At 42.8% G+C, this 14956-nt stretch overlaps 1 protein-coding gene across 1 annotated transcript in view; it reads left to right on the forward strand.

Annotated features, from left to right (window-relative positions):
• SPAG16 (sperm associated antigen 16) overlaps positions 1 to 14956 on the forward strand; it is a 1151519-nt gene that overhangs the window by 484111 nt on the left and 652452 nt on the right. Inside the window, exon 11 of the mRNA XM_040440778.1 lies at positions 7673 to 7816. Within this exon, the coding sequence (XP_040296712.1) occupies positions 7673 to 7816 (144 nt within the window). The remainder of the gene's footprint in view (positions 1 to 7672; positions 7817 to 14956) is intronic.

Below are 14956 nucleotides of genomic sequence, written 5' to 3' on the forward strand. Positions count from 1 at the left end.
ATAGTCCTGTTTATGTACCCCCTTCTTCATGCTGCTTGGCCAGTGAGACTCCTGCTCCTCCGTGCCTAGGAGGAGTGGGTTGTCTTACCCTGCTCCTTAGCCCAGGGACTGGTCGGAGGGTAAGTCAGGGATCCGAGGTTCCTGCGCATGGGTCCTCCTACCATCAAGGTCGGCCCATGCAGGTAGGAGACAGGGTCAGCGTTAGGGACGCAACAGGAGGTGATCTGCGCCCTGATTCTGTGTTCCTGGCGAGTAGCGACTGGACATCTTCCGTCACCGCACGGCTGAGGATTTCCCCCATCCTCAGCCGTGACAGGGAGATGCAGGTGCTTGATTGTCTCATGTGAGCTGCTGCCAACCCCCAGAAAGTCATCCAGATAAACTGATAAGTGAGTAATAAAAAGTTTTAAATTTATGGGTTGTCCCTTTTAATAAAAAGCTCATCACGCAGTGTGCCTCTGTGATCAAGGGAACTTTGAAACAAGTGCTCAGTTTCAGTGATGTAACTAGAAATGACTGGGCCCCAAAGCAAATTTTTGAATGTCCCCTCAGCAACTTCTTTGCAACTCTCTCCTCCCATGCAACACCCCAGCTCCTGTGGCTAATCAAGATCGCTCTCTCAGACCAGGCCCGGCAGCCACTCCGTCCAGTTCCTACACGTATATCCTGCATGTCGTGTCACTGTATAATACTGTTGATGGGGCCCTGACAAAAAAAATCTTTTGGTCCTCCTCCTGGGTGGGCCCTTTCTGATTTTGTGCCCCAAAGCAGCCGCTTCCCCTATAGCTACGCCCCTGCTCAGTTTCCCTATAGTACCCCTCTAGGGGAGATGAAGTATTACAATGTTCCCATTGAAATCATTAGCTGTCCATGTAAGATACGAACATGATAGGTTCTCCGAAGAGATGGATAGTAGCTTATATTAAGCAGACATGCCCGGTGAAAACAACTTTGCTTTGAGGAAGTAAAAATGTCCACAAACCACAATGGAACAGAACTGAATAAATAAAAAAACTTGTGCCATGGCAGAAATACTTACACCATAAAGACCAGTATTACCTGGGCATACTTTCAAGATTTTTTTTAGCACAACAACCAGTATAGGTATATTATGCACAAGTTATTTTTTTGTTTTTTAACTCTTTACATTACCCTATATATACTTTTTATTGCTAAATTAAATTGATGCGCTGTTTTGAATAGAGGCTTCCAGTGAACCATATATATTTACACATAATTCTGTGGGGCTAGCATGGCATCTCTAAGACTAGTTACTATGTGCATATATCATTTCATGCTATTTTCAAGGACAGGTGCAGAGTTTTTATGTGACTGAAGTGCCATTTTTTTCCTCTTCGATACATTCTAATTTTCAGTCCGTCTCGTCTCTGTTACAGACGTATAGATAACTCTGTAATGGAGCTTGATGAATGGCTATGATAAAGCACACAGAAGCCAGCCAGGTGTCTCAGCTAGATAGCTCTCGTCCGCTAGAGATACTCTCAATGAATCTCTGCACGATTCCCAGCTCTGATATCTCTGTTGGAAACGCAGAAGCAAAGCAATTTGCAACAAGGGATCGGCTCCATTTTAGTGTCCCAAGTCAGACGAGCCTTGAGTTTTGAAGTTATTGTTGTCGTGGGGAGTGCGTTGAGGGAACAAAATGATGAGAACATTCAGCCAATCATTTGTGATATAGAAACCCCAGGGAGAGAAGAGACTAGAAAAGAATCACAATTCATAATTCTTTCAATGGGAGCTCACGACAAACAGCAGCAAATTGTGAAAATGATCGTGATTAAGGCCTATTTTAACAGCAAAAGTCTCCTGACTGTCTCACTGACTGCAGAGGGTGATCATTAGAAGGTGCCAGTCTCGTGATTGCAAAGATGTTTGTCTCTTTTAGATAAATGTAACAAATCAATCTTAAATATTCCACTTATAGCTCTTCAAACATTTTTGATCATTTTCTCCTTCTCATATACAGTATGTAGTTATAATAGCAGTTGCTATCAGGCCAAGAAACTGGTGGGCCCTTTCCGATGCAGGAATGTTGTTATTTTTTTATTTAATGCACTTATATAGCGCTACTATATTCCGCAGCGCTTTACAGACATTAGGATCCAACTGTCCCCAATGGGTCTCACAATCTAAGGTCCCTATCAGGAAGTCTTTGGAGTGTGGGAGGAAACCGGAGTACACGGAGGAAACCCACACAAACACGGGGAGAACGTACAAACTCCATGCAGATGTTGCCCTTGGTCGGATTCGAACCTAGGACCCCAGCGCTGCAAGGCACCAGTGCTAACCACTGAGCCACCGTGCTGCCATTTTATGAAGCTATTTTTGCTATTTAGATCTTCTACATGGCTTCTTCTTTCTGCAGAAAGTTGTATAGAACTGCTATCCATACCTTGGTTGCTGCAGAAGAAAAATTATTTGTGCTGATGTTTACATTGCTACATTTAAAGGGGTTTGTCTAGTTTAGAAACCTCATTTCCACATATTCTGGCCAGCGGAAAGAGTGGCTACAATGAGCATCTCTCTCTCTCCAGCGTTACACTGACAACCCATATTGTGAGTAGGCACTTTTAATGCTTAACCACCTCAGCCCCCAGTGCTTAAACACCCTGAAAGACCAGGCCACTTTTTACACTTCTGACCTACACTACTTTCACCGTTTATTGCTCGGTCATGCAACTTACCACCCAAATGAATTTTACCTCCTTTTCTTCTCACTAATAGAGCTTTCATTTGGTGGTATTTCATTGCTGCTGACATTTTTACTTTTTTTGTTATTAATCGAAATTTAACGATTTTTTTTGCAAAAAAATGACATTTTTCACTTTCAGTTGTAAAATTTTGCAAAAAAAAACGACATCCATATATAAATTTTGCTCTAAATTTATTGTTCTACATGTCTTTGATAAAAAAAAAATGTTTGGGTAAAAAAAAAATGGTTTGGGTAAAAGTTATAGCGTTTACAAACTATGGTACAAAAATGTGAATTTCCGCTTTTTGAAGCAGCTCTGACTTTCTGAGCACCTGTCATGTTTCCTGAGGTTCTACAATGGCCAGACAGTACAAACACCCCACAAATGACCCCATTTCGGAAAGTACACACCCTAAGGTATTCGCTGATGGGCATAGTGAGTTCATAGAACTTTTTATTTTTTGTCACAAGTTAGCGGAAAATGATGATTTTTTTCTTTTTTTTTTTTTTTCTTACAAAGTCTCATATTCCACTAACTTGTGACAAAAAATAAAAACTTCCATGAACTCACTATGCCCATCACGAAATACCTTGGGGTCTCTTCTTTCCAAAATGGGGTCACTTGTGGGGTACTTATACTGCCCTGGCATTCTAGGGGCCCAAATGTGTGGTAAGGAGTTTGAAATCAAATTCTGTAAAAAATGACCTGTGAAATCCGAAAGGTGCTCTTTGGAATATGGGCCCCTTTGCCCACCTAGGCTGCAAAAAAGTGTCACACATCTGGTATCTCTGTACTCAGGAGAAGGTGGGGAATGTGTTTTGGGGTGTCATTTTACATATACCCATGCTGGGTGAGAGAAATATCTTGGCAAAATACAACTTTTCCCATTTTTTTATACAAAGTTGGCATTTGACCAAGATATTTATCTCACCCAGCATGGGTATATGTAAAAAGACACCCCAAAACACATTCCTCAACTTCTCCTGAATACAGAGATACCAGATGTGTGACACTTTTTTGCAGCCTAGGTGGGCAAAGGGGCCCATATTCCAAAGAGCACCTTGGGGTCTCTTCTTTCCAAAATGGGGTCACTTGTGGGGTAGTTATACTGCCCTGGCATTCTAGGGGCCCAAATGTGTGGTAAGGAGTTTGAAATCAAATTCTGTAAAAAATGACGAGTGAAATCCGAAAGGTGCTCTTTGGAATGTGGGCCCCTTTGCCCACCTAGGCTGCAAAAAAGTGTCACACATCTGGTATCTCCGTATTCAGTAGAAGTTGGGGAATGTGTTTTGGGGTGTCATTTTACATATACCCATGCTGGGTGAGATAAATATCTTGGTCAAATGCCAACTTTGTATAAAAAAATGGGAAAAGTTGTCTTTTGCCAAGATATTTCTCTCACCCAGCATGGGTATATGTAAAATGACACCCCAAAACACATTCCCCACCTTCTCCTGAGTACGGAGATACCAGATGTGTGACACTTTTTTGCAGCCTAGGTGGGCAAAGGGGCCCATATTCCAAAGAGCACCTTTCGGATTTCACTCGTCATTTTTTACAGAATTTGATTTCAAACTCCTTACCACACATTTGGGCCCCTAGAATGCCAGGGCAGTATAACTACCCCACAAGTGACCCCATTTTGGAAAGAAGATACCCCAAGGTATTCGCTGATGGGCATAGTGAGTTCATGGAAGTTTTTATTTTTTGTCACAAGTTAGTGGAATATGAGACTTTGTATGAAAAAAAAAAAAAAAAAAAAAATCATCATTTTCCACTAACTTGTGACAAAAAATAAAAAATTCTAGGAACTCGCCATGCCCCTCACGGAATACCTTGGGGTGTCTTCTTTCCAAAATGGGGTCACTTGTGGGGTAGTTATACTGCCCTGGCATTTTCCAGGGGCCCTAATGTGTGGTAAGTAGGTAAATGACCAGTGAAATCCGAAAGGTGCTCTTTGGAATGTGGGCCCCTTTGCCCACCTAGGCTGCAAAAAAGTGTCACACATCTGGTATCGCCGTATTCAGGAGACGTTGGGGAATGTGTTTTGGGGTGTCTTTTTACATATACCCATGCTGGGTGAGAGAAATATCTTGGCAAAAGACAACTTTTTCCATTTTTTTATACAAAGTTGGCATTTGACCAAGATATTTATCTCACCCAGCATGGGTATATGTAAAATGACACCTCAAAACACATTGCCCAACTTCTCCTGAGTACGGCGATACCAGATGTGTGACACTTTTTTGCAGCCTAGATGCGCAAAGGGGCCCAAATTCCTTTTAGGAGGGCATTTTTAGACATTTGGATACCAGACTTCTTCTCACGCTTTGGGGCCCCTAGAATGCCCGGGCAGTATAAATACCCCACATGTGACCCCATTTTGGAAAGAAGACACCCCAAGGTATTCAATGAGGGGCATGGCGAGTTCATAGAAATTTTTTTTTTTGGCACAAGTTAGCGGAAATTGATATTTTTTATTTTTTTCTCACAAAGTCTCCCGTTCCGCTAACTTGGGACAAAAATTTCAATCTTTCATGGACTCAATATGCCCCTCACGGAATACCTGGGGGTGTCTTCTTTCCGAAATGGGGTCACATGTGGGGTATTTATACTGCCCTGGCATTCTAGGGGCCCTAAAGCGTGAGAAGAAGTCTGGAATATAAATGTCTAAAAAATTTTACGCATTTGGATTCCGTGAGGGGTATGGTGAGTTCATGTGAGATTTTATTTTTTGTCACAAGTTAGTGGAATATGTGACTTTGTAAGAAAAAAAAAAAAATTCCGCTAACTTGGGCCAAAAAAAAGACTGAATGCAGCCTTACAGGGGGGGGGGGGGGGATCAATGACAGGGGGGTGATCAATGACAGGGGGGTGATCAGGGAGTCTATATGGGGTGATCACCCAACTGTCATTGATCACCCCCCTGTAAGGCTGCATTCAGACGTCCGTATGATTTTTACGGATCCGATCAGTCTATCAGTGGATCCGTAAAAATCATGCGGACATCTGAATGGAGCTTTACAGGGGGGTGATCAATGACAGGGGGGTAATCAATGACAGGGGGGTGATCAGGGAGTCTATATGGGGTGATCACCTCCGTCATTGATCACTCCCCTGTAAGGCTGCATTCAGACGTCCGTATGATTTTTACGGATCCGATCAGTCTATCAGTGGATCCGTAAAAATCATGCGGACATCTGAATGGAGCTTTACAGGGGGGTGATCAATGACAGGGGGGTGATCAGGGAGTCTATATGGGGTGATCACCTCCGTCATTGATCACTCCCCTGTAAGGCTGCATTCAGACGTCCGTATGATTTTTACGGATCCGATCAGTCTATCAGTGGATCCGTAAAAATCATGCGGACATCTGAATGGAGCTTTACAGGGGGGTGATCAATGACAGGGGGGTAATCAATGACAGGGGGGTGATCAGGGAGTCTATATGGGGTGATCAGGGGTGATCAAGGGCTAATAAGGGGTTAATAAGTGACGGGGGGGGGGGGTGTAGTGTAGTGGTGCTTGGTGCAACATATTACTGAGCTGCCTGTGTCCTCTGGTGGTCGATCCAAACAAAGGGGACCACCAGAGGACCAGGTAGCAGGTATATTAGACGCTGTTATCAAAACAGCGTCTAATATACCTGTTAGGGGTTAAAAAAATCACATCTCCAGCCTGCCAGCGAACGATCGCCGCTGGCAGGCTGGAGATCCACTCGCTTACCTTCCGATCCTGTGAACGCGCGCGCCTGTGTGCGCGCGTTCACAGGAAATCTCGCGTCTCGCGAGAGGACGCACCGGCGCGTCCACCCAGAACAACAGGACCGCCGCAAAGACGCAATCCTGCGTACGACGGTCCTGAGGAGGTTAAAGGGAAAGTGTCATCAACTTTATGTTGACCTCACTGAGGGCATAGTAAAATACTGACAGAAATGCTGATTTCAGCGGTGTGTCACTCATGACCGAAAGGTAAGTGGTTGCCAAGAATCAGCATCATAATCATTGCAGCCCAGGCCTTGAGAAGAGTCAAATCTACCTGGGAAAAGTCATGGTTATTCCTAATCTCCTGCTCTCTCACCCATCTGCTGATGATTGGCAGTTCTCTCCTAGAGAGAAAGGGAGAAAACTAGGTACAAGCCCGTCAGTCATCAGCAGGTGGGCAGGAGAGCAGGAATTCATGAATAACCATGACTCTTCTCAGGTGGCCATGACTCTTTTCCAGGCCCAGTCTACAATGATTGTGATGTTGGTTCTCGGCAACCACTTACTTTTAACTTATAAATGACAGACCGATGAAATCAACTCAGCTCTCTCTACTTTATGCTGCCATTAGTTTGGACATCATAAAGTTTATGACAGGTTCCCTTTAATTCTTCCTGCGGTGGGGCTGCAGGGAAAGCAAACAATTAGGAGCCGTTCACATGATGCTTTCACAGACAGAGTTGGGTCCAGATTCCGTACTGTAAATCCACCAGGCAGAAAAAAATAAAAACGGCCTGGCGTGGTCAAGGCTATGTGTTATGGCCTCAACCACGCCAAGAAAGGACATGTACATAGGATATGCCTAAAATGTCTGATAGACGTGGGTTCCACCTCTGGGCCCTGCAGCTACCTGCAGAGTTGGGTTCCCCAACTGCCCATCATGGCAGGAGCCACAGCCTCTACTACAATCATTTGCCAACAAATGAGCATCTGCTCATTTATCAGTTGAATGGCAGCATGATCATGCAGAGTAGTTATCAGGAATGAGCAGCCATATGAATGCTTGTTCCCAATAATTGTCCTGCATAATAGGGACTTAACATGCAGAATGTAACATTTTATGTATGTAGCCATTTTTTTCTAAATCCCAATGTGCACAAACTACCTCTTGAGTGTGGTTATAGAACTATAGCTATTGGTCTGTTTGCTTCCATTTGCTATAATTATTCCTTGCTCTCCCAATTTGTGTTATAGTTTGGCCTTGCACCCTCGTAAGGAAATCTTGGTTACCGCCAGTGATGACCGCCTTTGGAAGATGTGGTCCATTCCCAGCGGAGAGATTATCATGACTGGTGAAGGACACTCTGATTGGCTTTCTGGCTGCTGCTTCCATCCAAAGTAAGCAAAGGTGTTTCTCCTAATGAATGGTGGCACCATCTCAATGCTATTTATGTTTTACTCTACAAGAGAAGAAGCCAAAATGCAATTTTCCCTGATCAACACGATGTAATGTAGTGTCATGAGGTTGAAAGTATTGAGCAATTGAGAAAGTGCTTTAGAAGTCAGGCAGCATGTGAAGTATAGTCAACAAGTTGAAATCTATTTGCGGTTGAATTCTGTTAGTAATGGTCGAGGGAAAGCAGTAAATTTTATCTGCATAGTTCACTGTTCCTGTATCGTGTCTCTGACAATTCAGTTCCTTTCAAGGTTAGCCAAGACTTTGCGCTTAATGACAGTGTTGCGCTTGCTTTGTAATGTAAGCTTTGCAGTGTCCTAAGACGTTCTTTCTGGGTAACCCTAAGCCCCGTTTCTGAATCATGATGATGATAATATGTAATGTTTGTTTCCAGAGCCTTTGTGTGTGAGCTGCAGCCAGGACTGTGATGTTAATTGGGTTTTCTAGCAGATGATATATCAGGAGATCAGCACAGACATGATCCATTAGCCAACAGTCGTAATGCTTGACGTCCTTTCTGCCCTCAATAATCCCCAGTAACCTTCATGCCACACAGTTTTGCTATCACCTCGCAGAGGTATTTACCATCTATATTGACTCAATCAGTGTAAAATATACCAAGGTAAAGAACAATTTATTGCAAGTTGGTGTATAAACACGTCTTGCCACCCATCCCTTCTTTTATTAGTGAGATCAAATACTGTGTTTGAGAACAGTTGGAAAATAAAACACAGCTTGTTGAAGAGAATGTTAATCAGATTTTGCTAATACATTGTTTCCATGGTGCCTGGAGACCACGATGCACGGAGAAATGGCGAAGATTTTCTCATTAATGGGCACTGTGTAATCTTTACAAGCCGCCTTATTTTGTGCTCCTAATTATGAGAATAAAACTTAAACATTTATATTTCTTGATATGTAATTGTAACCTCACTTTCATCTTTTCGAATATCTCTTGATTATGCAAATGGTCTTTCTGAAAATTGAATTTTATTAGCTTTCCTTAATAGATGGTCTGTACAATGGACCAATAATTTGCCATTTTTGAATCTACCAATGCACCATTAAAAAAATTAAATAAAAAAATAAAAAACATTTTGGTCTTAGCATACACTCATGAACTGGAGGCAGATGGAAGAAGGTAGTACATGACATCATAATCAGACTACTCACAGGCTTTGTTTGCAGTCTGAAACCATGGAAACACATTAGAACATGTTTCCGTTTTGGAGCAAAACCAGGGACATCCACATTATTTTGCTGATAGCCCGAGCTCTTTAATGGGTTGAGATTTGACTTGCAGCGTAGCCACCTGTATCAACAAGATCTATTTTGCATTGTTTTAACTTGCAAAAACCCATATTCCAGCGAGTTACACAGAACAGGGAAGAGTGAATCCTTTTTAACTTGTATTTTTTGGTCAGGCTCTGATTGGATCACACAGGATCAGGTGAATCCCACCGGTGGGCCCCGAACCTTGCACAAGTGGCACATGGCACAGAACACTGAATGCACTATATATAGACAAGTAGCATACAGCATCTCAACCAGCCTAAGTTCATATAAAAAAAACTGAGTGGATTATTTAACTCTTTCAAGACTCGGGGATTTTCCATTTTTGCGTTTTTGTTACTTTTTAGTCCCTGCTTTACCATAAAAAAAAAATTCTCCCCGTTCACTTACCCGTTTGACGGCTTGTTTTTTACATTTTCACCATTGGCACCATTTAAGGCTACTTTCACACTAGCGTTCGGGGCTCCGCTTGTGAGCTCCGTTTGAAGGCTCTCACAAGCGGCCCCGAACACATCCGTACTGCCCTAATGCATTCTGAGTGGATGCGGATCCGCTCAGAATGCATCAGTCTGCCAGCGTTCAGCCTCCGCTCCGCAGGCGGATACCCGAATGCTGCTTGCAGCGTTCAGGTGTCCGCCTGGCCGTGCGGAGGCAAGCGGATCCATCCAGAGTTACAATGTAAGTCAATGGGGACGGATCCGTTTGACGTTGACACAATATGGCTCAATTTTCAAACGGATCCGTCCCCCATTGACTTTCAATGTAAAGTCTGGACGGATCCGTCTGAACAACTTTCACACAATTTTTTCTAAACTATAATGCAGACGGATCCGTTCTGAACGGATCCAAACGTCTGCATTATAGGAGCGGATCCGTCTGTACAGACACCAGAGGGATCCGCTCTGAATGCAAGTGTGAAAGTAGCCTAAGAATGCATATGGTGTAATGGGACACTGGAAAAAATCCAAAAGAAGTGGGGAAAAAAAACTTAATTCTGCCATAGTTTTATGGATTTTGGGGTAATTTATCAAACTGGGGTAAAGTAGAACTGACTTAGTTGCCCATAGCAACCAATCAGATTCCACCTTTAATTTTTCACAGCTCTTTTGCAAAATGAAAGGTAGAATCCGATTTTGGTTGCTTATGGGCAACTAAGCCAGTTCTACTTTACACCAGTTTAATAATACTCCCCCTTTGTTTTTACAAAGTTCCTTATGCAATAAAACTGACCTCTTCCCTTCATTCTTTACAATTACAGCAATACCACATTTGTATAGTTTTTCTTGTATTTTAATACTTTTAATAAAAAAAATAAAACTTTGAAAAAAAATATTTTTGCTTTGAATTTCCATATTCTGACCCCCATAACTTTATATTTATATCTATAAAGTTTTGTGAGGGCTCATTTTTATTGTTTCGTTTTATTATGGGGTAAAGGGGCGTGATTTGAATTTTTATATTTTTACAAACTTATATTAAGTCTCTCTACGGGACTTGAACATGCGATTGTTAGATCACTTCTCCCATAGACTGCAGTGAATTACAATTGCAGCATATGAGACATTCAATACATTCCTATGGAGCAATGCCACAGGCAGGGCTCCATAGGAATGATCTCTGTGGTAGCTTCAGATCTCTCAGAGAGACCAAGACTACCACAGCAAATCAACAGCTCCCTTGATCGCGGCATTGGGGAGACATTTGGGCCCAGGGAGGGCAGCACTCCCAGGGAAAGCCGCCTACTTAAAAGCCACCTACCTAAAGTACTGAATTTGTAGAAATTACTATACAATGATCAGCTGCCATTCCAGCTCACCTGGATTGCAGTTGTGTGTCATGGAAGGTGTTGGCGCACCAATCCAGAAATGTTTCAGCATCTTTAAAGCACTTTAAAATGGCATAGAGCAGGTGATAACACGCCTCACACTGGACCTTTAGTCATTATTCAAAAGTCAAAGTCTAAATTTGAGAATGTGTAAGGAAGGTTACACTTTATAAATTCTATATGTATGCCATATCTCTATTATTTTCAGATTTTGTATCTGAAAAGTGATGGACAGATTCCAAAGTAGGTCCATATCATGAATATAAACGTATTTTGCTGTGAATTAGAAGCCCTCAGGGTCACAGCAGTCACTATGACAATAAAGACTTCAAATGCTGCTAAATGTCATCACGAGGCTATGTTTCCTTAGCCCAAGTTAAACAAAGCTGCATTTCGCTGCATCTGAACTGTGAAGAAAGATTCTCAGTATGGCTTGACCTCACTATTTAAAGGTCTTATTCATCTACAAAGAGAGCCAAGGACAAGCAAGTTTAGCTTTGGAGAACTTCATTGAATATGAAGACAGAAGTTAAATTCCCAACCATTTATGTCAGGAAATTGCCAGATCCCTTTGGTTGATGTAGAAGGCTGCAGATATTAATAGGAAAGTGGAAAAAGCCAACAATGAGAAACTAGGTAATAAAATGCATTACTTATTTTGCATGGCATGAGAAAGGGTTGAGTTGTGATAATTATTTGATTCACAGATTTCCGAATCTGTATCCCCCACTAACAATAAAGTATTGGCAGTTCTAAGCTCAATGTAGTAGCCATAATACCTTGGAAGTAACTGTAAACCTGTAAATATCTCGGCAAAAGACAACTTTTCCAATTTTTTTTATACAAAGTTGGCATTTGACCGAGATATTTCTGGTCGTGGATGTCCCTGGTTTTGTAAAATGACACCCCAAAACACATTGCCCAACTTCTCCTGAGTACGGCGATACCAGATGTGTGACACTTTTTTGCAGCCTAGGTGGGCAAAGGGGCCCACATTCCAAAGAGCACCTTTAGGATTTCACAGGTCATTTTTTACACATTTTGATTTCAAACTACTTACCACACATTAGGGCCCCTAGAATGCCAGGGCAGTATAACTACCCCACAAGTGACCCCATTTTGGAAAGAAGACACCCCAAGGTATTTCGTGATGGGCAAAGTGAGTTCATGGAAGTTTTTATTTTTTGTCACAAGTTAGTGGAATATGAGACTTTGTAAGAAAAAAAAATCATTTTCCGCTAACTTGTGACAAAAAAGAAAAAATTCTAGGAACTCGCCATGCCCCTCACGGAATACTTTGGGGTGTCTTCTTTCCAAAATGGGGTCACTTGTGGTGTAGTTATACTGCCCTGGCCTTTTAGGGGCCCTAATGTGTGAGAAGTAGTTTGAAATCAAAATCTGTAAAAAATGCCCTGTGAAATCCGAAAGGTGCTCTTTGGAATGTGGGCCCATTTGCCCACCTAGGCTGCAAAAAAGTGTCACACATCTGGTATCGCCGTACTCAGAAGAAGTAGGGCAATGTGTTTTGGGGTGTATTTTTACATATACCCATGCTGGGTGAGAGAAATATCTCTGCAAAAGACAACTTTTCCCATTTTTTTTATACAAAGTTGGCATTTGACCAAGATTTTTATCTCACCCAGCATGGGTATATGTAAAATGACACCCCAAAAGACATTCCCCAACTTCTCCTGAGTTTGGCGATACCACATGTGTGACACTTTTTTGCAGCCTAGATGCGCAAAGGGGCCCAAATTCCTTTTAGGAGGGCATTTTTAGACATTTGGATCCCAGACTTCTTCTCACGCTTTAGGGCCCCTAAAATGCCAGGGCAGTATAAATACCCCATATGTGACCCCATTTTGGAAAGAAGACACCCCAAGGTATTCAATGAGGGGCATGGCGAGTTCATAGAAATTTATTTTTTTGGGCACAAGTTAGCGGAAATTGATTTTTTTTTGTTTTTTCTCACAAAGTCTCCCTTTCCGCTAACTTGGGACAAAAATTTCAATCTTTCATGGACTCCATATGCCCCTCACGGAATACCTTGGGGTGTCTTCTTTCCGAAATGGGGTCACATGTGGGGTATTTATACTGCCCTGGCATTTTAGGGGCCCTAAAGCATGAGAAGAAGTCTGGAATATAAATCTAAAAAATTTTACGCATTTGGATTCCGTGAGGGGTATGGTGAGTTCATGTGAGATTTTATTTTTTGACACAAGTTAGTGGAATATGAGACTTTGTAAGAAAGATAAAAAAAAAATATTTCAGACGTCCGTATGTGTTTTGCGGATCCTATCCGTGGATCCGTAAAAAACATACAGACGTATGAATGGAGCCTTACAGGGGGGTGATCAGGGAGTCTATATGGGGTGATCACCCCCCTGTCATTGATCACCCCCCTGTAAGTCTCCATTCAGACATCCGTATGTTTTTTACAGATCCACGGATACATGGATCGGATCCGCAAAACACATACGGACGTCTGAATGGAGCCTTACAGGGGGGTGATCAATGACAGGGGGGTGATCACCCCATATAGACTCCCTGATCACCCCCCTGTCATTGATCACCCCCCTGTAAGGCTCCATTCAGACGTCCGTATGTGTTTTGCGGATCCTATCCGTGGATCCGTAAAAAACATACGGACGTATGAATGGAGCCTTACAGGGGGGTGATCAATGACAGGGTGGTCATCAGGGAGTCTATATGGGGTGATCACCCCCCTGTCATTGATCACCCCCCTGTAATGCTCCATTCAGACGTCCATATGTGTTTTGCGGATCCGATCCATGTATCTATGGATCCGTAAAAAACATACGGACGTCTGAATGGAGCCTTACAGGGGGGTGATCAATGACAGGGGGGTGATCAGGGAGTCTATATGGGGTGATAACCCCCCTGTCATTGATCACCCCCCTGTAAGGCTCCATTCAGATGTCCATATGTGTTTTGCGGATCCGATCCATGTATCCGTAAAAAACATACGGACGTCTGAATGGAGCCTTACAGGGGGGTGATCAATGACAGGGGGGTGATCAATGACAGGGGGGTGATCAGGGAGTCTATATGGGGTGATCACCCCCCTGTCATTAATCACCCCCCTGTAAGGCTCCATTCAGACGTCCGTATGTGTTTTGCGGATCCGATTCATGTATCCGTGGATCCGTAAAAAACATACGGACGTCTGAATGGAGCCTTACAGGGGGGTGATCAATGACGGGGGTGATCAGGGAGTCTATATGGGGTGATCAGGGGTTAATAAGGGGTTAATAAGTGACGGGGGGGTGTAGTGTAGTGGTGCTTTGTGCTACTTATTACTGAGCTGCCTGTGTCCTCTGGTGGTCGATTCAAGCAAAAGGGACCACCAGAGGACCAGGTAGCAGGTATATTAGACGCTGTTATCAAAACAGCGTCTAATATACCTGTTAGAGGTTAAAAAAATCTGATCTACAGCCTGCCAGCGAACGATCGCCGCTGGCAGGCTGTAGATCCACTCGCTCACCTTCCGATCCTGTGAACGCGCGCGCCTGTGTGCGCGCGTTCACAGGAAATCTCGCGTCTCGCAAAATGACGCATAGATGCGTGACTCTGCCTGGAGCTGCCGCCTCCGGAACGCGATCCTGCATTAGGCGGTCCGGAGGCGGTTAAGATTTGCAAAACTGTTAAAAAAAAAAAAGTATAGAAATTACTGAGAAAATGATCAGTGCATTTCAACAGGTGCCATGAGATGCCAAGACTGAGTATATGAAACCTGACCTATCTTCTCAAAAACATCAATAGATTTATATGTGTAATATATTTGTTGGCCATGGTAGCATCTAGAGGATTTATTGCTTTGTAACATCTCCTTTAATTATATATTTTCTTGATGCCTATGCTGGGTTACTTTTGACTAGTATGCTTATGGCTAAAATACGTTAAAATGACTTTCTAACTAAGTAATTGTAATATCTGTGGGACT

Source organism: Bufo bufo, chromosome 7 (assembly GCF_905171765.1).
Source record: "Bufo bufo chromosome 7, aBufBuf1.1, whole genome shotgun sequence".
NCBI lineage: Eukaryota > Metazoa > Chordata > Amphibia > Anura > Bufonidae > Bufo > Bufo bufo.